The sequence below is a fragment of the Terrapene carolina genome, unplaced genomic scaffold (assembly GCF_002925995.2).
Source record: "Terrapene carolina triunguis isolate 2854851 unplaced genomic scaffold, T_m_triunguis-2.0 Scaffold174, whole genome shotgun sequence".
Taxonomy (NCBI): Eukaryota; Metazoa; Chordata; order Testudines; family Emydidae; genus Terrapene; species Terrapene triunguis.
The window spans coordinates 2,704,736-2,728,443 of NW_020664525.1; the positions used below are offsets into that span (position 1 = coordinate 2,704,736).

Sequence of the window (23,708 nt, forward strand, 5' to 3'; positions counted from 1 at the left end):
TAGAAGGAAAGAATCTATGCTCGGGAGAACAAAAGGCTTGCTGTACTGGCTGGTGGCAGCAGGCAATGTGCAAACTTCCTCACCCATCTTGCTCCATAGAACCAGTATGATTTGTGATGGTCACTGCCAGTTGTGTGCTGAAGCGGTCTTGCAGAGAGGTGTCCTGGGCACCCCTAGCTGAGACCACCAAACTCAACTCCCCGGTCCAATCACCACTAGATTTCAACCCAGTCTCAAGAAACAAAAACCAGAGTGTGTTAACCTGCCTGCATCGCCATGGCCCCAGTTTTAATGATGATTTATGATGAACTCATGCCGCAAAAATAAAATCAGTAAACCAATGGAAATATATAGGATCACCCCCCAGATCGCCACAATCTAATCCCATATTGATTTCAGCACCTGAAAGTCTCCATTAATTATCGTGCACCAGTAGGCAAAATATCGCATGCTGCAGGCTCAACTCTATTCAATGTTTCCCACGCTTGGGACAAATTTAGTTTTAAAAAATGGAGACAGAACTAACCCATGCTTATTTCTCTCGCAATAAGCCCCAGCATGATGCAGATACCACTACACACAGTCACTTTAACCTGATTTTTTTTCCCTCCAAAGCCTAAAGAACTTGGATTTTCTGTGTGTGAGTGATGCTGGGGTTTTGTTTGGGTTTTTGTTGTTGTTTGGCTGGTTGTGTTTTTTTTGTTTTGTTTTGTTTTGTTTTGTTTTGTATGGTCCTTTATATTTTTCTTCTCTTATGCAATCACCTGCTTTCAAGTCACAAGATTTCCAAGACTGAAAACCCTGGGTCTTTTCTCAGCTCCTTAAAAATTGGCAACTATTCCCCTTTTTTCCTTGGGGTTTTTGAATTTTATTTTTTGTAAAGGCATTCCAAGTTTGCCAATAGGAAAGTGTCTGTTATTTGAAGTGCCTGGGCCAAATTCCTCTCTGGTGTAACTCCACCGGCTTCAACAGAGTTACACCAGGGTTGCATTTGGCCCCCTATTTCCTGTCTATTTCCCTTACACTTGACTGCAAACTCCGAAGAGTGGCTCCTCCTGGGAAACTGACTTGGGGGGGGGGGGAGTCCTGTGGGCAGGGTCCCCCCAGCTCAGCGCGTCTCTGCAGCGACGGCTGCAGCTGATTTGCTCGGAGGACGTTGACTCTGAAGCACTAATCGGCCCATGTGATCGCCGTGCACCGAGTAGGTGGTTGGTTCTGCCCAGCCCCAGGGCAGAGGATGGGAATCCAGCATGTGACAGAAACATATTTTTACTCCACCCCCTAGGACTGGCTTGCCACCGAGCCAGAGAGGGAGATCAAAGCAGCGGCTGCAGCTCTTCACAAGGTAAAGTGCAACTTCCCCTTCTCATGATCGGTTCGGAGGGGTTTCAACAGGGGATCTGATCGGAAAGGGACTGAGGGTGCCTATTGCTAATCAATACGGTTCTTAAGCTGAGAGTTTCCCTGCCCTGTAGCAATCACCAGCACTGCCCTGCTGCTGCAATTGATATGGCAAGTGAAGGATGTTGACAGCAGCAAAGGTAAGAATGGTGACTGGAGAGAGGAGGGAGAGAAATACCTGTTTGATTTTGGGAGGGCTGGTGCTCAAAGCAGGTAAACTTTCCAGAAAGAAAGAGCTACATTCTGGATTAACCTGTAAAGCAGAGAGGCTAAACTGTGGCCAGAAGTACAGCCCAGCTATGGCAGCCCTGCCTGGAATGTCCCTCAAAGTCCTATGCTAGTTTAATCAGCAGGAAAGAACAGTGGAAACCGGTGTATGCTCCCCTGACATTGAACGCCCTTCGAGCCGGCCTTGGAAATTATGTCGCTCTTCAATATTATGGCAGATACCCAGCCTGAGGCTGCGAAATGCCAATTTAAAGTGTGCTCGTTAAATTTCACATGCACTCCATGTCATCCGCCCGGCTGGAGGCGCCCTTCTTTAGCTGAACTTTCAGAAGAGCCTGCTGTGGGAAGCAGGGCAGTTTCCTCTGACTCTGAATCTCCGTGCTCCCATGGGTTTAAAACATTGCTTACCTATCAATGGAGGAATTGTCCACGTACCGGGTGGCCTATCGATTTCAGCTGAAGCTGTGTGGGTAAATCTAGTGCAATCCCTGAAAATGTAAGGATCATTACTTTGTGTGTGTGTGTGGTAATTTCATTTGCAATGCAGTATTAATTATTAATAGATCTTCATGGAAGCTTATAAACCATTCCTAGAATCTAGAATAGATCTAGAAGCCATTCGAGATATAATCCTGCCTACTTTTGCCTCCACACTCCTGTTGACTTTAATAGAACCACAAGGTGTTCATGATGTAGGGGATCATGCCCCAACGGGTTAATTTTTAGCATCGTGTATGCAGAATAAATGGGGCAACTCCCATTATTGTTAACAGAGTGGCTATCTAATCTGCCCCATGTAGGGCTGACTCCTATAAAACCACTGGGGCAGTGGAAAGTAACTTTGTTTGAAGACTCTCAATCTCTTAGGTTTTATCATTTCAAACGAAACCTACTCCTGGCCCTTGTCTAGGGGGGAGCTTAGTTTCATTTTTGGAGATCAACAATTGTTGAATTTACAGGTGCTCCGAGCACAGGATGCCACTTAATGGATCCTGGCAGATGCGGGGTGCCCGCAAATCCTGCTGTCTTCATTGTCAACCGAGGGCACATAGAAGGCACCTCGCACCATGCCAGACTGGGCCCTTCCTTTACCTTCTATCTAGAGTGACCAGACAGCCAGTGTGAAAAATCGGGACAGGGGGTGGGGGGTAATAGGAGCCTATATAAGAAAAAGACCCAAAAATCGGGACTGTCCCTATAAAATCGGGACATCTGGTCACCCTACTTCTATCTGTCTTTTGCTACTGAGTCTGTAAATGGAGAACCATTCCCAACCATCCAGCTAGGGAACAACGCTGTTGCTTCCAAGCACGGATATTTTTATTGATCCTGTGGCTCTTAAATACAGCACGCCTGCAGAGTGCTAATGCTTTGCAAATATTAACACATTCCTAAAGGGGAGGGCGTGGATGTGGGGGAGGAGGGTGTGTGAGAGAGTAGATATTATTTAAAATAGTTCTGAGTACATATTGATGATGTCTACTTGACACCCTGCCAGTGTCCTGTGATTTCCAGAGAACAATTCTTCTACCTCAAAAGTCTTTAAAAGAACAATGAAGGTCTGAAGTCACTTCGCCTGTGCCGTGTCTTCCTCCTTCACTTTTTGTCACCCCATCAGTTATTTCCCCCCACCCCCGTTTATAATTTTATAAAAACATGCATGGTTAAGAAGAACTATTACCTAGAAATTATGTTCTGTGAACCTTGTTCATTATATACTTTTTAAAACAACTCTTTACATGATTCTCCCAAAATTATAAAAGGCCCCACTCCTCGGCAAGGCTTATGAAAACAAAACAATTGTGGGGTTTTCAGGCCTTCCTATTTTAAAGCTTTGCTGAGCCAAAAAGGGACAATTACTGTTCAGATTTCAAACCACCAGATTCTGGAATAAAATGTCCAAACATGGAGTTATTCCAGAATAGCTATTTCACTTTAAATGTATACCTGACCTTATTCTAGAATAACTTTCCTGTATGAACAAGCCCCTGTGTTTGAGTTTTAAACCCAGTATAGCTGATTTTATCATGTAAATGCTAACAGACACTACAGTATATGTTCAGCTATTACCATATAACAAAACTATGATATTCTAGAGTTTTAATGATTCAAAACGCTGCAGTTTTACAGTAATGCTGTTTACTTTTCTTTTTTTTTTAATTTAATCATTAGGTCCAATAAGCATTAGTTTCTTCTCTTAGGGGAAGACATGTTGGAAAAGATTTTGTTTCACTCAAACCAACTTTAAGGCAATGATATTAGGCTTTCCTTGATTGCACCTGCTTCTTCCAGAAACTGTTGGGTACTCTCCCAAAGAGGTTTCATTTCCAGAATTGCTGACCTCCCACATTGAAGTTAATGGGAGCTCAGCACGTCTGAGAATCGGGCACCTATTATCTTATCATTGTGCGAGTCTAATCTTAATGCACGTATTCCAGAAGACTTAAGTACATAACTGAATTAGTTACTGTACGTTAGATCAAAGACTAGCGTGTGAATGGCACACAGACAGCTGAGGAGTTGAAGTATTTATCTTATCACCTGTGTGTTGATTTCCTTTCCATAATCGGAGGTTAGAAATGAAGCGTTCTTTAGACGCTATATCGCTGCATCTTCCAAAGCCCAAATGCGGGATGTAATGTGTGTCAAAGGCCAGGTCTACACTAACCCCCTAATTCGAACTAAGGTACGCAACTTCAGCTACGTGAATAACGTAGCTGAAGTTGGAAGTACCTTAGTTCGAACTTACCTCGGTCCACACGCAGCAGGCAGGCTCCCCCGTCGACTCCGCGGTACTCCTCTCGTCTAGCTGGAGTACCGCAGTCGACGGCGAGCACTTCCTGGTTCGACTTATCGCGTCCAGACAAGACGCGATAAGTCGAACCCAGAAGTTGGATCGCTCGCCGCCGAACTACCGGGTAAGTGTAGACATACCCAAAGACAAAAATGAAGGATATAAAAAAATTGCCATGTGGGACGTTTAACAAGTCTGGGGGATTCCTCCCTTTAGTGTAGCCAACTCTTTCTGCAGGCTCAGCTTCACAGGTCTTTATTTCTGATACAAATCATTTTCAGTAATTTAAGCAAGAGGACACCAAAATTGTGTGAAACAGAAGTAAGTTGGGGCCTAACATAAGTGATGCCTCCTGAAAGGAAATACATTTGAGAGGTGCACTAACCATGAGAATTTCTAGCCAAAATATCTCATGCGTCTAGGGTACGTCTACACTACCCGCCGGATCGGCGGGTAGCGATCGATCTATCGGGTATCGATTTATCGCGTGTAGTGTAGACGCGATAAATCGATCCCTGATCACTCTCCCGTCGGCTGCTGAACTCCAGCTCGGCGAGAGGCGGAAGCAAAGTCGACGGGGGAGCCGCGGCGCGCTGAGAGGACGCGAAGTAAGTAATTTTAATTCGATCTAAGATACGTCAACTTCAGCTACGCTATTCTCGTAGCTGAAGTTGCGTATCTTAGATCGATTCTCCCCTTCCCCCCTTCCCCCCAAGTGTAGACCAGGCCTAAGATCCAATGCTCATTTCTTTAAAGGGTTAAAAAAAAATTAATTGCACCTGTGCTGCTAATAATACTTTAGGATGTAAATTCAGGATAGCATTTAAGCACATGCTTATGTGCTGTCCTGGATAGAAATGCTTTCTTGAATCAGGACGTCGATTATTAAAGGGAGTGATTTTTTTTTTTTAAATCAAATTCACTGTCCACTACTTTAAAATATTGGAATTTACTTGTTTCATTTCTCTCAACCGAGACAATAGGGGGAAAGCTGCTAGGCAATTTCACACACCCCAGCCCCGGCCGTCGGTTTCCTAGCAGTTTCCTTTTGTTGTGGGGCTTGGGTTGCCAGTGCTGCGGGGAACCGATTGAATGCAAACACAAACTGTTTTCATGGAAATGATTTAAAAACCGATACATTAAAAATCAGTATGAATGGGAAAGTTTTCTTTTTAAAAAGAAGCTTAATTCATTTGTACCCCTTTGATCAGGGCTACGGTTTTCTATAGCTGAAAATTTTCTTTTCTAGCTGTAAATAGCTTTTCAGTAAATACAGTCACTATTGGCCTCAGCTCGGGCAAACCTCTGTCTATTCAAGATATTTGTATGGCTCCCCGTTATTGTAGCATCTGAGCACCTTGCCGTCTTTCATATATTCACCCTCACAACACCCCTGTGAGGTAGGAAAGTGTTGTTCTTACTTTACAGATGGGGAACTAGAGCACAGAGGGTATGTTTACACAGCCCGCAGCAGTGGGACTCCCAACTGGGTCAGCAGACTCAGGCTCACAGGGCTGGCGCTACTGCACTAAAACTATCTGCGTAGACAGCACTTTGAGGTTGTGCTTTGGGCTCTGAAGGCCACTTCCCTCCCCAGGCTTCAGAGACCCCTGAGCTCCAGTCCGAGCTGCAACATCTATTTTTAGTGCCTCAGCATGAGCCTGAGTGTGTTGACCCGGGCTCGGAGGCTCACTGCCTCTGAGAAGGGGGGGTTGACACAACATGCGCCTCCCCCCCATACTGTCTGTGCTTGAAAGTAAATTCACATGTTCAAGCAGGTTAGCCTAATGTTATTTCACATGCCGCCTTTGGGGCAGTCCAAGGCTGGTGTAAATTCTAGCTCTGTTAACCATTTGCACCAGCTAAGGACTTGCCCTACAATCTACCATTCAGCCGAGAGGGTGCGTCTTCAATTCGGTGTGTCCCATATGCGCTGATTCCGCAGAGCACTTAAGCATGAGCTGAACTTCTAAGCACTTGAATCCTATTGTGGGACCATTCCAGGCTTAACATTAAGCACAGGCTTAGGTTCACTGCTGAATCGAGACCATAATGCCGGGTAGCAAAGACGTTGCTCTAGTGAAAATGAAATCCACAAGCCGTCTTGCACCAGTGAGAGCAGAGGCTACTTGAGTCCCCACTGAGAGTTTTCATCCCACCCCCCCGGCAGACCCCCCCCCCCCCCCCCCAGGACTGGAAGGCAGCACAACTGGCAGACCAACATTCTGCGACAAGGAATGTGTCCTTTCCTCCAGCTGGTTGAAATAGCAGGAGGAAAGAAGCAACCAAAATGTGCCTTATTAAACTCAAGCGGCTTAATTATAGCTGGGAATTCAGCTACCCGGGTCTTCCTCTTCCCTGTTTGCTCCACTCTTTAGGGTCTTTGCCCCAAGAATAGATGTTTTCTTGTCTGTGTGCAGGGCACACGGCACAGCTACGTGTGGTAAGGTTGCATGCACATGTTCTGGCAACAACCTTCCTCTAATTTCACTAAGTGCCCTCTGATCTTGTGTCATGGGGCTTACATCCTGGAGGTGGATTAACCCCTTCTTACCCCTTCGCCCTGGCCACAGTCAGTATCACAAATGTCTGAAAAGGGGAAAAGCCAAGTGAATTCTTGCTTTGTTTCCTCATAGGGGTCATGAAGTATAAAATTGATCCTTCATGACACCCAGATTCAGGTTCTTCACTCTAGTGTCTTCCACAGATAGAATCCATCTGTTCTCTCCTCTCCCAGCTAGTACGTCAAGCTTCCAGATGTGCCATGATCAGCTTTGAGGCCAGAATCTCCTCTCACTTACACCAGTTTTACACCAGTTTAACTCCCTTGACTTCAGTGGATTTTCCTGATTTTCACCTGTGCACACTGGAGGAGAATCCAGCCCTTTCCCCTGTTGCAGTAGAGGATTTTGGAACACTGTTATTGTTAAGGGTCAGCTCCTTGGGGAACCACAGCGAACCTGGGGCTTCACTCCTAATTCATCAATTCTGTTTTTATGGTGGTGCACAAAAACCAGTGTAAACCAATGCAGTGATAACTGCCTGAGTCTGCAGACAACCTGAAATAATTGCTCCAATGTGTGAGCTGCCCCATATATCTCAGCAGAGCATTACATCTGAGAACTAACCCTGACCATTTAAATGTTAGTATAGTTAACTGTGACCCTGCTGGGACACTTCAGCAGAAACATCCAGCTAACGTCCTTCCCCTACAATACCAAGGTACCTCGCACATCTGCAAGTACTGGAGGAACCAACTTGGGGCCGTGCTCCTCTTGACCTGCTGCTGACAAACAGGGAAGAATTGGTAGGGGAAGTAGAAGTGGGTGGCAACCTGGGCAGCACTGACCATGAGATGGTCGAGTTCAGGATCCTGACAAAAGGAAGAAAGGAGAGCAGCAGAATACGGACCCTGGATTCAGAAAAGCAGACTTTGACTCGCTCAGGGAACTGATGGGCAGGATCCCCTGGGAGGCTAATATGAGGGGGAAAGGAGTCCAGGAGAGCTGGCTGTATTTTAAAGAAGGCTTATTGAGGGCGCAGGAACAAACCATCCCGATGTGCAGAAAGAATAGCAAATATGGCAGGCGACCAGCTTGGCTTAACAGAGAAATCTTTGGTGAGCTTAAACACAAAAAGGAAGCTTACAAGAAGTGGAAACTTGGACAGATGACTAGGGAAAAGTATAAAAATATTGCTTGAGCATGCAGGGGTGTAATCAGGAAGGCCAAAGCACAATTGGAGTTGCAGCTAGCAGGGGATGTGAAGGGTAACAAGAAGGGTTTCTACAGGTATGTTAGCAACAAGAAGAAGGTCAGGGAAAGTGTGGGACCCTTACTGAATGGGGGAGGCAACCTAGTGACAGATGATGTGGAAAAAGCTGAAGTACTCAATGCCTTTTTTGCCTTGGTCTTCACAGACAAGGTCAGCTCCCAGACTGCTGCACTGGGCAGCATAGTATGGGGAGGAGGTGAGCAGCCCTCAGTGGTGAAAGAACAGATTAAGGACTATTTAGAAAAGCTGGACATATACAAGTCCATGGGACCAGATCTAATGCATCCAAGGGTGCTGAGGGAGTTGGCTGATGTGATTGCAGAGCCATTGGCCGTTATCTGGGAAAACTTGTGGCAATCAAGGGAGGTCCCGGACAATTGGAAAAAGGGAAATATAGCACCCATTTTTAAAAAGGGAAGAAGGAGAATCCGGGGAACTACAGACCGATCAGCCTCACCTCAGTCCTTGGAAAAATCATGGAACAGGTCTTCAAGGAATCAATTTTGAAGCACTTGGAGGAGAGGAAGGTGATCAGGAACAGTCAACATGGATTCACCAAGGGCAATTCATGCCTGACCAACCTGATTGCCTTCTATAATGAGATAACTGGCTCTATGAATATGGGGAAAGTGGTGGATGTGATATATCTTGACCTTAGAAAAACTTTTGATCCGGTCTCCCACAGTATTCTTGCCAGCAAGTTAAAAAAGTATGGATTGGATGAATGGACTATAAACTGGCTAGATTGTCGGGCTCAACGGGTAGTGATCAACGGCTCGATGTCTAGTTGGCAGCCAGTATCAAGCGGAGTGTTCCATGCTGGTTTTGTTCAACACCTTCATTAATGATCTGGCTAAGGGTGCAATCCATCCCATCATCAAGTTTGTGGATGACGCTAAGCTGTGGGGAGAGGTAGATATGCTGGAGTGACCTAGACAAACTGGAGGATTGAGCTAAAAGAAATCTGATGAGGTTCAACAAGGACAAGTGCAGAGTCCTGCACTTAGGACGGAAGAATCCCATGCACCGCTACAGGCTGGGGACCGACTGGCTAAGCAGCAGTTCTGCAGAAAAGGACCTGGGGATTACAGTGGATGAGAAGCTGGAGATGAGTCAGCAGTGTGCCCTTGTTGCCAGGAAGGCTAACGGCATATTGGGCTGCATTAGTAGGAACATTGCCAGCAGATGGAGGGAAGTGATTATTCCCCTCTATTTGGCACTGGTGAGGCCACATCTGTAGTATTGTGTCCAGTTTTGGACCCCCCACTACAGAACGGATGTGGACAAATTGGAGAGAGTCCAGCAGAGGGCAACGAAAATGATTAGTTGGCTGGGGAACATGACTTACGAAGAGAAGCTGAGGGAACTGGGCTTATTTAGTCTGCAGAAGAGAAGAGTGAGGGGGGATTTGATAGCAACCTTCAACTACCTGAAGGGGGGTTCCAAAGAGGATGGATCTAGACTGTTCTCAGTGGTGGCAGATGACAGAACAAGGAGCAATGGTCTCAAGTTGCAGTGGGGGAGATCTAGGTTGCATATTAGGAAACACTATTTCAGTAGGAGGGTGGTGAAGCACTGAATGGGTTACCTAGGGAGGTGGTGGAATCTCCATCTTTAGAGGTTTTTAAGGCCTGGCTTGACAAAGCCCTGGCTGGGATGATTTAGTTGGGGTTGGTCCTGCTTTGAGCAGGAAGTTGGACTAGGACTTCCTGCAGTCTCTTCCAACCCTAATCTTCTATGATTCTATGATTCTTAGGTATTAAAAATCCCAAGGGCTTCCTCCTTAGCTCCTGAAACACCCCCAGGACAATTTCTACAGTGCAGTTATCATTAGAAAAACCTGCAGAATGTTGAAATCCTGAAAATGTGGGCCCAGCACAAATGGAATTGATAGCAAAAGAATAACACTGGGACTACCATAATGAACATATTATTTATTGTCATGGCTCATTTAAATGCAAGCGAGTTGAATTAAGCTGCCACAGAGTTTCCAGTTTATGATATCAGAGAGCCACTGGGGTTGTACCATACATAGACCATTTGAGTAGAAGTAGGATTGATGGGATGAAACTAAGACATTATGGCTGAATATCTGGGAAAAGCTTCCGCCAGTGAGATGTCTGAGGCTGTGGAATAGTCTCCGAAGGCCAAATAACTCCTTGGCCCAATGGCTGCTTGGCTCTCTGGTGCAATCGATTTGTAAAGCGTTGGGAATGTGCGGTAGGAAGCACTCCTGCGCTGGCAGTAGGGTAATTTACTACTAGGTCCCATCTCTGACTTCTGTGATTCTATGAAATACTTTTACTCCAGACCCCACACAACAGCATTTCATGCCCAAAACTTGTTGGACTAAATTCATCCCGGGTGTAACTCCACTAAGTCAGTATCGTTAAAATCAGTGATGAATTTGCCTGTTGATTCTCAGCCATGTCTCCTGGAATGTGGTTGGCATTCATGCATTGTTCCCACTGGCCAGTTTAAGCCAAGCCATTCAATGCTTTATGTTCCTATCCATTACTGCTTAGCTGTAATAGGAATATTTAAGTCATTAAACACCTGTGCGTGCTGTATGCTTGAACTCATGTCAGATAGGAAAGGAATTAACTTGTGTTTGTTTAGCTACTGTTTACTTTGCACGTTTCCATTAATTTTTATTGGTTTACAGTGCAGCTGGCTTCGCTAGGTATTAAACATCTGCACAGAGGCAGGTACAATAGCGTCTTGTTTCTGTATATTTTCATGCATTCGATTTAACCCATTCAAACAGTACGAAAAAATAAAAGCAAGTGTACCTCTTTACTAATGGAATTCCCAAGACAGTACATCAGATTTACACTGTTTATAACAGAGATCAAAATTTAACTCCCCTGAGGCCTGGTCAAGCTAGGTTTCTCAGGACAAAAGTCCTATCTTCCTGACATAGGGCCAGATTCTACTATTCTTTCTCACACCTTTACTCCAGGGTTGCTCCCACTGATTTCAGTGGGACTGCTACCTCTGGAGTAAGCCACTGCTCAACATGAGGAAAGGGATGGGACTCTGCCGCTTGATTCTCAAACCGAAAAACATTTTAACTGTATTCCTAAGGGTCAGATTGTTCCCCCATTAAATAGCATCTGACTCCTGTTGAAGTCAGTGGAACTTCGTGTGAGTAGAATCTGGTCCTAGTTAAAGAGACACCAAAAGCAGAGTAAGAACGTCTGAATCTTGCTCATAATAGTTTAAAAAATGGTATGTGAATAATAAATACATGGCATGGCATCACTGCATCAATCAGTAGCAATGCCCCTGTGATTTTAGCATTATTGTCATAAAAGTATTCCTAAAACCGCCTGGCTTGTATTTTGACATCAGTCAGTTGCTTTGATATCAAGCAGATTAGAAAATCACTGAGAGCCCACCCATAGAAGTACGGGGCTGTAAATTGGTCTACCCTCATTGCGTGTTGTAGTATGGGTGGGAGACAGCAGCCAGGCAGAGCTTTGAGTCCATTCACCTCGTCCCCAATGCGCCAGCCAGCACAGCCAGGCCTACACAGAGAGGGAAGGAAGCTGCACCAGGTATAGGGCTGTCGTGCATGGTTTACTTCTCCCATGAAGCAAGGGAGAATCATGAGCCACAGTTTGGGTCCTGGTCCCCGCCTGGAGCAGTGCAACAACGCACAACTTTTCCTTCAAAGCTAGCGGTAAAGCCACAATGTAGCCCCTTAAAGAGAGTAACAGTCTTCCTCCTCCTTTAAATCCCAATCTTTATAAAAACCTAAGAATAATCTCACTAGTTTCCAATCTAGGCTGTGTCTAGTATATCCATTTATCCATCTGAATGTCCACTGTCAATCATACACACTGCTGTCAAATCCGGAAAACACGCCTTTACAAATTACAGCCTATGCTGCGAGTGTTAGCGGATCATCAGTTCCCAGTAGAAACTGCTAAACAAAGCTTCCTTTTCTAATTCCCAGTGGCCGTCAATTTCTAACCCTCATTAATGTCGTGACGATGCTTGCTCCAGCAATTGATCAAAGACTAATGAGAGCCCTTTCTCCTTAGCATAAAGTTATAACTGTGATAAGATTTGCCTTAAACGCTATCCAAAATGAGATTGGACCATTCAATAAAAGTTGCAATAGTAATACGTAAAACCGTAGGATGCCTGGTGTAGATCCGATTTGCAGTTAGAGCTGTTTGAACTTGTTTTCGCCCAGCGTGCTGTGTACTGGATGTCGTTGCAATGTTCTGAAGGGATGCAAAGTGCAAACGATAGGAGCGCTGTAGAACACTACGAACGGGTGAAGGGGAAATATGGGATTATAGACCTGAGACATCTTATGACTCTGTGCCTGTTCCAAAGAGCGAACAGCAGCCAGTGAACTTGCCTTTGACATGAGTGGAGGCTTCCTCGGGGTTGGCAGGGAGGGCTTTCTGCCTGCCGTGTTTGGATACTGGGCAATCTCTCCACCCTGCAGTGAATTGGATCCTTTGTGTTAGTTTTGCTTGCCTTCTTCCAGCTCAGAGAAGAGCATGAGCTGCAAAACCCAGATCCCAATTTCAGCACCACTAGGACCTCTTGCTTCTCCCCGGCCACTTGCGGGAATTTGCCACCGTTCTGAGTGCATAGGCCATTAGGGAGTCTTGCGCTCTGGTGGCCTGGTGAGGAAACACAGACTTACAGCACCGGTTCACAGCTGGTACAAATCAGCATAGCTCTGTGTAAATCCCTGGAATTGCACTGATTTACACCAGCGGAAGATCTGGCCCATAATATCGAAGAGACTAGCTGATGGATACGTCGAGAGACACCAGATTTTTGAATTAACATTGGCGACCTGATTTTCAGAAAGTCAAGTCTGGGAAAATGTGCACAATAGAGTTGAGCAAATAACTGATTTTTCAGTTCAGGGGCCAAACCAAAACATCGTTTATTTATTTATTTATTTATTTTTTAATTGTTCAGTTTGAACCAAAAGTGAATTATTTTCGTTTTTCTCACCAGAATGGAAAACTGAGGGGGGGGGGGGATTGTTTGTTTGTGGTTGAACAAAATGTTTTGTTTGACCCTGTGGCAGGGTGTACCAGGGCCTTTGAGGCCCCCTGCTGGAGGCCCTGTGGTCCTACCACACCCTGCCGCAGAAAAGGAGCAGTGAAGGTGAGTCCTCCAGGCCTGCCTAGAAAGGCTGCAGGGAAGCAGCCAATCAGAGCCCAGCAGGCTGTATTAAAAGACCCTGCAGGGACTGAGCAGGTCAGTTGCTGGCTGGGACCAGAAGGGGGAAGAAGGACTAGAAGGCTGTAATGTTCCACAGGTAAAGAGGCCTGGGAGAGAGAGAACCCTGAGGTAAGGGTGAAGAGCAAGGGGCTCTGTGGGAAGTGGCCCAGGGAATAGGAGCAGCAACTATTAAAGGGAGTAGCACGTGGCTGCTATTTGTAGGTTTTGTGGGTTGGAACCCAGAGTAGTGGGTGGGCCCCAGTCCCCCTGTTCTCCCCCCCCCCCACTGGAAAAGTGGCCAAAGCCCCAAGAAGGGGACAAGTTTAATTTAGAAGCCCAAGCACAGGGCTAGAATTTAAAGGCAAAGAAAGCCCTGGGGTCACTGCTCTGTACCCAGGCAGGGACAGACTTAAAGCTAGTCCAGAAAGGGCTGAGAACTGAGCCCAGAGAAAGGTTTGCAGACATTAGCAAGGGGACAGGGAGTTCATGCACATTGACTGGGTGTGACTTGGCCAGAGGGCTGAGCCACTGAAGACCCACCTGACGAGGGCAACAGCTGACAGGGGACACCGCCAAGAGAGAGCAGGTTTGAATCCACCCAAAAGGGGGCACTCACGAGAGGTGAGTGGCCCTGTCACACACCCACAAGTATTTTTTTTTTCCCCCTGATTTTTCATTTTGGGTTATTTTCAAGTATTTGTCACTTTTTTTTATTTTTTTTTTAAGTTCCGCTAAATTCACTGTTTCAAAATGAAAAGTTGAAACATTCCATTTGGAACTGGCCAAACCGAATCCTTGCATCTTCTTGAATTTTTTCCAGTTTTTGTTTTTTTGTTGTTGTTTTTTTAGCCAAAACTGTTCACCGAATTTGACCTGAATTTGCCACTTGTGTTCTGAAAAACTTCACCCAGCTGTAGTGCAAAATGCATGTATACTTATTACTAAGCAGGGGTTCAAAGGCGGGTGTGTGTATGTGTGGTGGGGTGGAAATACAGCTAAAAGCAGCGAGGGGCTCCCCCTTTTCTGCCTGGCTTGAGTTAGCAGCACTCTCACAGCACCTCACCCTTCATGGCTGTCACAATGAGAGCTCTCATTCCTGTTGAACTATCTCTAAGGCTGCTTAAGGTACTACGCTGAGGACATGGAGAACTGAAATCTCCATTGCAGTGCATTAGTTTCGCTGGGAGTATGAAGGCGAAGGCAGCTTCATTTAAGCAGGCTCAGTGGTACGTGCTGCTTTTCCCATATGCAAGTTCTGCAGCAGCGCTTGCAAGTCAGATAATCGCATTGATACCCAGCCAGTGGCGGCCTGACTCGTATGCACAAGTGTCTGATTTCTGTGCACCGTTGTGGGAACCCTGTGTGCAAAATAGGCATGCAGTTGCACACCTCGCTTTGTGCAGCCTTGGGCTCCCGTTCTTCTGAAAATCAAGCTGTCAGTTTAGTTTGAGAAGCCTGGTGGTTCTTGGGCTTGGTCTACGTGGAAAACTTGCACCGCCATACCTATGCCAGTCAGGCGTGAAGAAATCCAAACCCCTGACCAACAGAGCTATCAGCTGAGATGGCCAAAAAAAAAGCCTTATATAAACTGATCTTACAGGAGTGTTGTCATTCTGAAGCCTTTGGGGCCAGATCCTCAGCTGGTGTAACTGGCTTATCCTTCCATGGCTCTACATCGATTTTCATGAGATGGAGATCAAGTCCCTTTGACTCATCCATGGTCACCAGATGCATAAAACATCTGCTGACTCAAGTTAATGAGTTTTGCGCATTTTATTCATACATTTGTAAGAGGGAAAGGGATGAGGAAATCAGCTGATGGTCATGTTGATTTCATTTTCTTTCTTAAAATAGGCGGTTATGTTTGTGGCTTTCATGCTGGTGAATGCTCTTGTGTAAAGCTGCAAAAGTCCATGAACAAACATTAAAAAATCAACTTCAGCTAGTACGTGCTGTTCACTAGCAGGCAATAGCTTTCCCATTTGATTTCTGAGAGGTTTATATTTAAAAGCGGCGGCAGCTTGTTTACTAGAACTGTATCAAGGGGGGAAAGGATAGCTCAGTGGTTTGAGCATTGGCCTGGTAAACCCAGGGTTGTGAGTTCAATCCTTGAGGGGGCCACTTAGGGATCTGGGGCAAAATCAGTACCTGGTCCTGCTAGTGAAGGCAGGGGGATGGACTCAATGACCTTTTGGGGTCCCTTCCAGTTCTGAGATAGGTATATCTCCATATATTAACAAAAAGAACAGGAGTACTTGTGGCACCTTAGAGACTAACAAATTTATTAGAGCATAAGCTTTCGTGGGCTACAACCCACAAAAGCTTATGCTCTAATAAATTTGTTAGTCTTTAAGGTGCCACAAGTACTCCTGTTCTTTTTGCGGATACAGACTAACACGGCTGCTACTCTGAAACCTGTCCATATATTAAGATTTATTTTATTTTACTTTTTTTGGCTCCCGAATTCTCGTTCAAATGTCATTTTCATGTGATGCTGCCATGTCTGACCTCTGTGTGGGCACATTGCTGACAAAAATAACCTGAAAACCGCAATATTGAGGCCCCACTAATAAGGACTGTAAAACCAGGGCTGACTGTTAGACCAACTCTGCTGCTGTCTCAGTTCAGCAGACCACTTGAGCATGTCGGCTGTTCCATTGACAGCGATTCCAGTGAGTCTACTCCAGTTCTTAAAGTGAAGCCTTGTGCTTATGTTCCTGGCTGAAATGGTGAAGTCAATGAGAGTTCTACTGATTTCAATGGAATGAGAATCAGGCAAATGCTAACTGCTTAGTGTTCGGCTCTTGGGCTTAGTGGTACCTTCCTTCATAAGCGATCCCATTGATGTCCTTGGTGGGAGGCGCCACTCAGTAAGTGGGGGTGGCAGAATCTGACCCTATGCCATTGAGACACGTTCACAGTCCTTTTCAGACGAGACTCCACGTTGTAAAATAAGGAGTGATCCTCTTCCTGCTGAAGTTAGTAGGGAGCATGGCCATTTATTTGAATAGCAACAAAAGTAAGACCAGGATGTCAAACTTTTCATCCTCGTAGTGCAAGCAATTGGTCATAGATGCCAATTTTAAGCAAATCATTGCATTCTGCTTGAAGTTATAGTTTCTATATAGTGAGAATTGACACTCCCCATTTGTTCTTTTGCCCAGTGGGACTAAAAGTTGTGACTGTCTTGTCAACAAAATATTTCCTTCCTTGTCTGAGGAGCATATGTGCTGTTGTGTTTGTGAAGGGACTGGAAACAGGCATGTAGATACTCAGTACAGTATGAATAGTTAGAATGTATTTTTTTTCTTCTTCTTCTCATTAATGAATTCAGAACAGGAGCAAACCCATGCTTGAGAGGTCCTGGGATAATTGCAGCAAAAGCCCTTAGACAGGCTCTTGTTGGGATGCTAATTGTCATCTATTGACCTGCTGTTTGGATTCATTGGTGCAAAGCCACTCTCAAATCTGCTTACGTAATTTGCTGATAAACGTATTGCTCACTTCTGCCAGTTAACTAATTGTTCTTATTGGGCTCCCAACTCAGCCGGACGAGCTAGAAATAGATTCCCAGCTTCAAAGGAAAAGCATGTGCTCACCTCAGATATTGACTTCTCCTGAAAACTCCGGTTCTACACAAAATTCATTTGAATTTGGATTCAGCTCGCCTAAAGTCCTTTTCCGGCCCAAATCTGGTTGATGTTAGTCCATCTGTTGCCCCCAAATGAATTGATAGACTGAATTACTCTTCCTCTTGCCTGGCAGATGAAATACAGTAGCTAACTAGCTGTGTCAAGGAATTTCCAGCCTGGACTGTAGGAGACTATCTGAAATGGAGGTGACATGGGTAGAACTCATTTTGGGTGATGGCCTATGTTGAGAGCATGGTTTCAGCAGATAGAACTTCTCATCCTGGCAGAATTTTGTACCTCTTTAGTGTGTCTTCCTCTTGGCTTAAATACCTGGGGGGGGGGAGCGGGGAAGCATGTAAAGTAATGTTTGCTCCTACAAAGGAAGAAAACCGATTCCTCTGGCTACCCACAGTACTTTCTCAAGGAGAGAGCCCCACTCGGTGATAGAGAAATGTTTTATTAAGTGAATGAGAATCAAGGGTGATAATTAGGCCTGTTGTGGCAATCAGATTATTTTAGGTGTTGTCCTGCACCCTGTGGCTTGTACTGTGTATTAGGGCTCTTGTTAATAACAACTAGAGATTTAAACCTTATGCCTTTCAGTAATCACATGCATGCAATGAAACCAGACTTGTCTTTTAAGTTATGGTGGCGACATTAGTGAATTCATGGTGACAATATTAATGTTACGATGACCCTGTTAAATAAGTTGCAACCAAAATATGCTTGGCTTCCGTACAAAGCTGGGACCAAATCAGATGAGAGAGAAACAAGCCAACGAACCGGAAGAGGGGGAAGCTGTTCTGTGACAGTTGGGTGTAGTAGGTGTTTGTAGAGTGCTTACATCAGGACAAAGCTGGCACCCTCTCTGAGGACGTTTGGGTCAGGCTAAAGACCGGGGAGCTGTAGTTGACATCAGTTTGACAGGCAAAACTTCTCCCAGCAGGGAGACACCAACAGGCAGGGACATCCAGGACCACATGGCCTGAGGGCTGATTGGCTTGATACCCATTCGCCCTGCGGTTTAGTGTAGAAAATAAGGAAAGGAGAGGCAAGAAGTTGACAAAAGCCACCCTACTCCCCTTGGAGTCCATGGGGAGGACATTTTTTTTCATCCTATAGCTGCCATGGCAAGCAGAGAAGATTCTAGAAGTCCTGTCACCCCAACCCCTCACAAACATCAGGCCTTGACTTGTTTGGGAAATGTTTAAGATTTGTATAGTTCAGGTACACTTTGTAAACAGCCTGTTTAATAAGCATTATTAATAAGCATTTTACTCTCCAAATGAAGGCCTCAATTGCATCAGGCTCTCTCGGTATGACTCTGGGCAAAGGGATCGAGCCTTCCCCTAATTCCAAGAAAGCTGTCCATGGGCCTTATACCACTACAGTGTCGCTCTCTGAAGGCAGGCTGTGTCAGCAAGTGATTTTCATTGCCACAACTGGCCACCCATTGTATACAACGTCACCTCACATACCAAACCATTGGAATGAACCAGCTCATACGGATGTTGACAGAGGTGGAGTAAGTTCCTTCCCTCTGTCAATATGAAATACCTCCCAGGAGATGCATGAGCATGTGCCTTGTCTGACAAAGAACATGACAACGTCTCTTTGAATGTAGACTGGCTCTTGTATAACCATACTGACTTAATTCTTATTGCTCTCGTTGTTGTTTAGCTCCCCTGACACAACTGCTTGCCAAGATGGGACGGAAACTGGATCTTTCCAAGCTAACAGATGAAGAGGCCAAGCACGTTTGGGAGGTGGTTCAACGGGACTTTGATCTGCGGAAGAAAGAGGAAGAAAGATTGGAGTGAGTACATGCTTTAAGCACACTTCAAGGCTTTGATGACTCACAGAAGGAAATAGCAGGCTCAGATCCCTGAGGTCTCTTTTAACATGAGAACAGACAAAGCCAACGGTTTGAAAATCTGGGTAAGAAAAAATAGTTTGGGCAAAGCCAATAGGAGAAAGGAGCAGCCCATTTTATTAACCTAGTAGTCCACTGCATTTGGTTATCGTCTGAAGGGGAGGCTCCAGCTACTCAGCTGGTGCAAATCAACATAGCTCCATCAGGATCAATCACTGATTTTAAATCAGTGGAGCTACACCAATTTTTGCCAGCTAAGTATCTGACCTGAAGTGCAGTACCCTCACCCCCGAAATGTCATGGGCCAAAGTCTGGTTTCAAAGATGCCCGGCTTTCCGTGTATGGAACAAAGTACGGAATTTGGCTCCATTGCTGCCAATAAAACTTAACAACAGCAGAGTAAATTCAAATACCTGCGTGGTTCTCGTGTGTGGGCAGTTAGCAAAAGAGCTAGCTAAAAATAGGTCAACATTTATAACATTTTGATCTCTTCTTCATTAAAATTGGAACTTTGGCACCTAAATTGGATGAAATTTCTAATCTGAGAGATTTTGCCCAGCTGTGTTCTATAGTATGTATTATTCATCTCAATCCTGAAAAATATATGGTGGGAAAGTTGACTGTACTAGCTTTGAACAGCAGAAATGTCCAGTTCTGGTTTGAACAGAGGGGTGACCAAATACTTAGTTTTATGTGAACTAGTTATTTCATCCTCTGTGTGATGCTGAACTTCTGCTGACCTTGTTGGCACTGAACTGGTGAACCAGCAGAGGAGATTGAAACTGACAAATCACTACCCTCTGACGTGCTCTGGGGGTAGGAAGCTCATTGATTTCGGTCCTTTGGCTCAAAAGAATGGAATAACAAGTGACAGTCCCATGCCTATATGCACATACTATATGCACGAGCCACCCTGCTTTGTATGTGGTGGATGTCCCCAGCGAAAAACCCAGGGCCAAATGCAGTCTTTGCATAATTAGATACAACTGTGATGGCTTTAAAAAGGAGTTGTATTGACTTAAGCTGAATTTGGTCCTTTGTGGCAACCTGCTGGGGTTTGTAGTTTCTCTTTGACAAAGGGGACGTTTTAAAACAGAAAAAATAATAATCCCTCACAGTAATGGGAGACTCCAGAACCAGCATCAGAGCATCTTACCCATGGCCACTGAAGGGTCCCCACTACCAGCAGCCGCCTCCTGGACAGTGTCTAGTCTCAGAATAGACTTCAGAGCACTCGAGCTCTTGCAGATCAGGAAGTAAAGTCCAGTGTTTCAGGCACTAGCCTAGGACTTTAGAGACCTGAGTTCAGTTCCTGGCACTGGCACAGACTTCTTGTATGCCCACGGGCAAGTCTCTGTCTCTATGTGCCTCTTTCCCGCCTGTACAGTGGGGATAATTGCACTGCCCGGCCTCTCAGGAGTGTTGGGAGGGTAAATACACTAAAGATATTGATGCACCAAGAGCAGACCCCCTTCTAACCCAATGCACCAACAGCAGTAAATAGCGGATGGGCAGGTCCAATGCGCCCCCCCACACACACCTGAAATGAGCTCAGATTCACCAAACATGTGGAGTTTGAATAGGGAAATGCCATGTGCGTGGGAGGCAGAGATTGTTACTCTGAATGATTTTTTTTTTTTTTTTTTCCCTACAAGATCCTCTATGTCTTTCGTGGTCCCAAAGCCTGTGCCATGTTAATCATGCAGCTTGGCAAGCGACGACAAGGGCGTTAAAGTCACATAGTTACCTGGAAAGAGACAGGAAAGACTAATTCTGTCCTGGGGAGGGAATTGTTTATACTGTACACTGAGGTAAGAGAGCGAAGCAGCTCCACCATGAATCATAACTGTGGGTGACTTCCTGGAGATTCCATTTGCATTGACTCCTTTATAGTGTCTATAACCATAAAACATGTTCCTGTGCCCACGGTGAGCTGACTTCCCAGCAGTTCAGGAGGGCCAGGGAGGAGTGAATTTATAGTGCTCATGGCAACCGGGAACAACTAACGCCTGCTAGACGTTGACATACCTTCAAGTTTCCCCGCAGCTCTGCCAACAGGTCTCTGTCCGGACCGACAAACTCCCAGTGAGCCTCTCCTGAGCAGAAATGGCCAATTACACTGCTGGACAAACTTGCTCCTGCTATGCCAGGCCCTTTAAATAGTCCCTTTAAATGCTTAGAGTCGGTGAGTTTGATTCAGTGTGGCAGGGAGCAGCGTGTTTTCTTTCTGGTCACTGGTCCTGAAAACATTTTTGTACCAATTCACCAGCTAAACAAAAGTCTCTCCCATGTGATTTCAAAAGAAGCTACCTTGCCAAATGCTAAGGCTAGACAGGAATGTTTTAGATCATTTGATGGCTGGGAGCAACGAGCTTGCAGGGCCTAGAAACCAGTTGGTTTCTATCGCTAACGTGTTTTTTTTGTGTGTGTTTTTGTTTTGTTTGTTTTTTTTTATCAGTTCTTCCTTTTTTACCCTGTTCCACAATGTAAGACCTACAGAGGTCAGCCAATGCAATGAACCCTTTATGCTGCCTGGTCACCAGGGGGGTGAGACCAGGAGGTTGAGTGTTTTGAGCGCTGGCGGGTAGGGACAAGGCACCTGCCAGGGCTACAAACGAATGCTTTATACTCAAGCACACCGCTCCTTTCTGCCTCTGGTTTAAGGTTGGGCCTTACAATGAAGTTCTTGCCCTTACCATCTTTCTTTCCTTCACGTTGATTCCATCCTGGCTCACACAAACAAGCTAATGTGTCCTCCATAGTCAGCATTGAGTTGCTGGAGACTTGTCTACGTGTGGTCCCTACAAAATCGCCCGGCCTGCCTGTGGTTGTTCATAGTCGTGGACCAGGACCCCACTGATGTAGAAGGTACCAGGCAATCCTGCAGAATGGGCATTTGATGGGGTGTATAAACGCTATCCTGCCACAGCCAGGAAGGGGTTAAAAGACACAGTAGCTACCTCCTCAGCTGTGGCTGATTGGCAGACCAGCACTAGCTGGGTTAAGAGCCTGCAGACCAGAAGGGGGTGGCCAGGGAATCTGAGGGGGGGGGGGGGGTTTGCATCAAACGCAAGGAAGCAACTGGAACCCCCAGAGACGAAGCTCTGAAATAAGTCACTCTGCAAAAGCAGTTGGAGGCCCCTGAAGGTAGGAGGTGGCCCAGGGAAGCAGCAGTGAGTCTGAGGGAGCAGACCTTAGCTGCTCCGTATGGGGGCCCTGGACTGGAACCCTTGCCAGCCACCAGCAGAAGGGCGGTAAAAGCCCTGCAGATGCAAGGGGAGAAGGACCATTGAGTCCAGTGTGGGCTGCAGACCTGCCAGAAGGTCATTAGACTGTTTTGTTTGTTGAACTCTCCTACCCCCAAAGAGGTGGGGACTGTAAGTGACCTGGCCGGAGGGCTGAGTCATGAGAAGGGGCAAGTCACCCCAGGCTTGGAGGGCCTGTCAATGCACGAGACCCCAGAATCAAGAGGCTGCTGCACCTTGCCTGGCCATGAGGGGATGTATCAGCCACTGCCTGACCTTTCCAAAGGGGGAGAGCCCTCCAGATCTGCTTAGCTGGCCCTGGAGCCTGGCTGGCTTGTATAGGTCCCTGGGGCTCCATGCTGAGCTGTGGGGATCACAAGGGCTAGATTGTGCCTTGAGGCATAGCCCTGATTGGAATGGGGCATATAAGATGCATCACCCTAGGTCTAGCACCACAAGCCACTGCACTTCAGACACACCCCTCTGAGGCACAATCCCTACTTCTCCCTTGCTGGAGCTGAGGGGTTGTACTTTGCTGTTGGCCTGTACCAGCGGCAGATAAGGACAGCAATGCACTAGCCTCGCTGTGCTGGCTGGTGCATGGTGTGTCTTGAGTGGGAGCCAAGGCGTTGTCCATCCCTGCCCATCCACCTGCTTTGGTGGCTGCACTACGCTGGCTGGGGAACATCCAAAGTTCCTCCCATACCCCACCCCCTGCTTAGGTGGGTAAGTGCCTTACCTGCTTTACCATGAGTGCCCAGATCCTAGGTCCATGCACCCCGTTCTGGGGTACAGCAGTAATTCTCCTTCCTCCGTGCAGACTTGTAGCCCAAGTGACAGTCTAGCCCCTGACCATTTACAGTGTGTGGAGCTGGCTTCAGCCCACAGATGTTCTACCGCAGTGGTGAAGAACCTGCTATCTGAACGGCAGAGGTGTTTGTGTGTATGGACGCAGAGCAGGGAGACGGCTCGCTCCGGCCACGCTCGGAGGGGCAGCTAGAATGGTGCGGTGTTGAAAATGTTCTGTCAGACTCCATTGAACAGGCTGCATGCCATAAAGGTTTCACATGAACTCTGCTATGTCCATTATTCCTAAGGTTCATAATGTGGGCTGGGCTGGTCTAAGCCACAGACCTGACAGGCTGTAGAAATGGGCAGAACCAAGGGAGGGGTTGACTTTGGATATTTTTCAGAACCTCCTCGCGCAGGTTTTGGTTTTGCAAAGTGAAACCCCAACCCGAGGGGTGTTTTGGATCCAAACTAGAGCATAAGAAGGGGTGCCTGTTTTGTCCGACGTGTAGGTGCTTTGGATAAATAGTGCTGGGGCATTTTGCCCATTTATAATACAGAGCTCTGGTTTAAGTCACCACAGCCCCCCTGGCATCCGTGTGATCCGAATCAGTTCCTAGCAGTGCAGTCAAGTGGAAAGAGCTGCACGAAAGAAGCCATTTGCAGCGCACAACAAACCTGACTGGTTCCACCGAACCCATCAACGGAGCTACATGCCCCTGAGCACAAACGTCTGTTAACTATTTACATATACACACAGCACGCTCCTA

The 23,708-nt window shown here is 46.2% G+C and overlaps 1 protein-coding gene across 1 annotated transcript in view; it reads left to right on the top strand.

Annotated features, from left to right (window-relative positions):
- Positions 1–1,296: 1,296 nt before the first annotated feature.
- The window catches only part of LOC112121730 (melanophilin-like), an 82,403-nt gene continuing 59,991 nt past the window's right edge, over positions 1,297–23,708 (top strand). The window contains exons 1-2 of the mRNA XM_026653980.1: positions 1,297–1,345; positions 18,712–18,847. Coding sequence (XP_026509765.1) covers positions 18,738–18,847 — 110 coding nt within the window. The 5' untranslated portion in view covers positions 1,297–1,345; positions 18,712–18,737. The remainder of the gene's footprint in view (positions 1,346–18,711; positions 18,848–23,708) is intronic.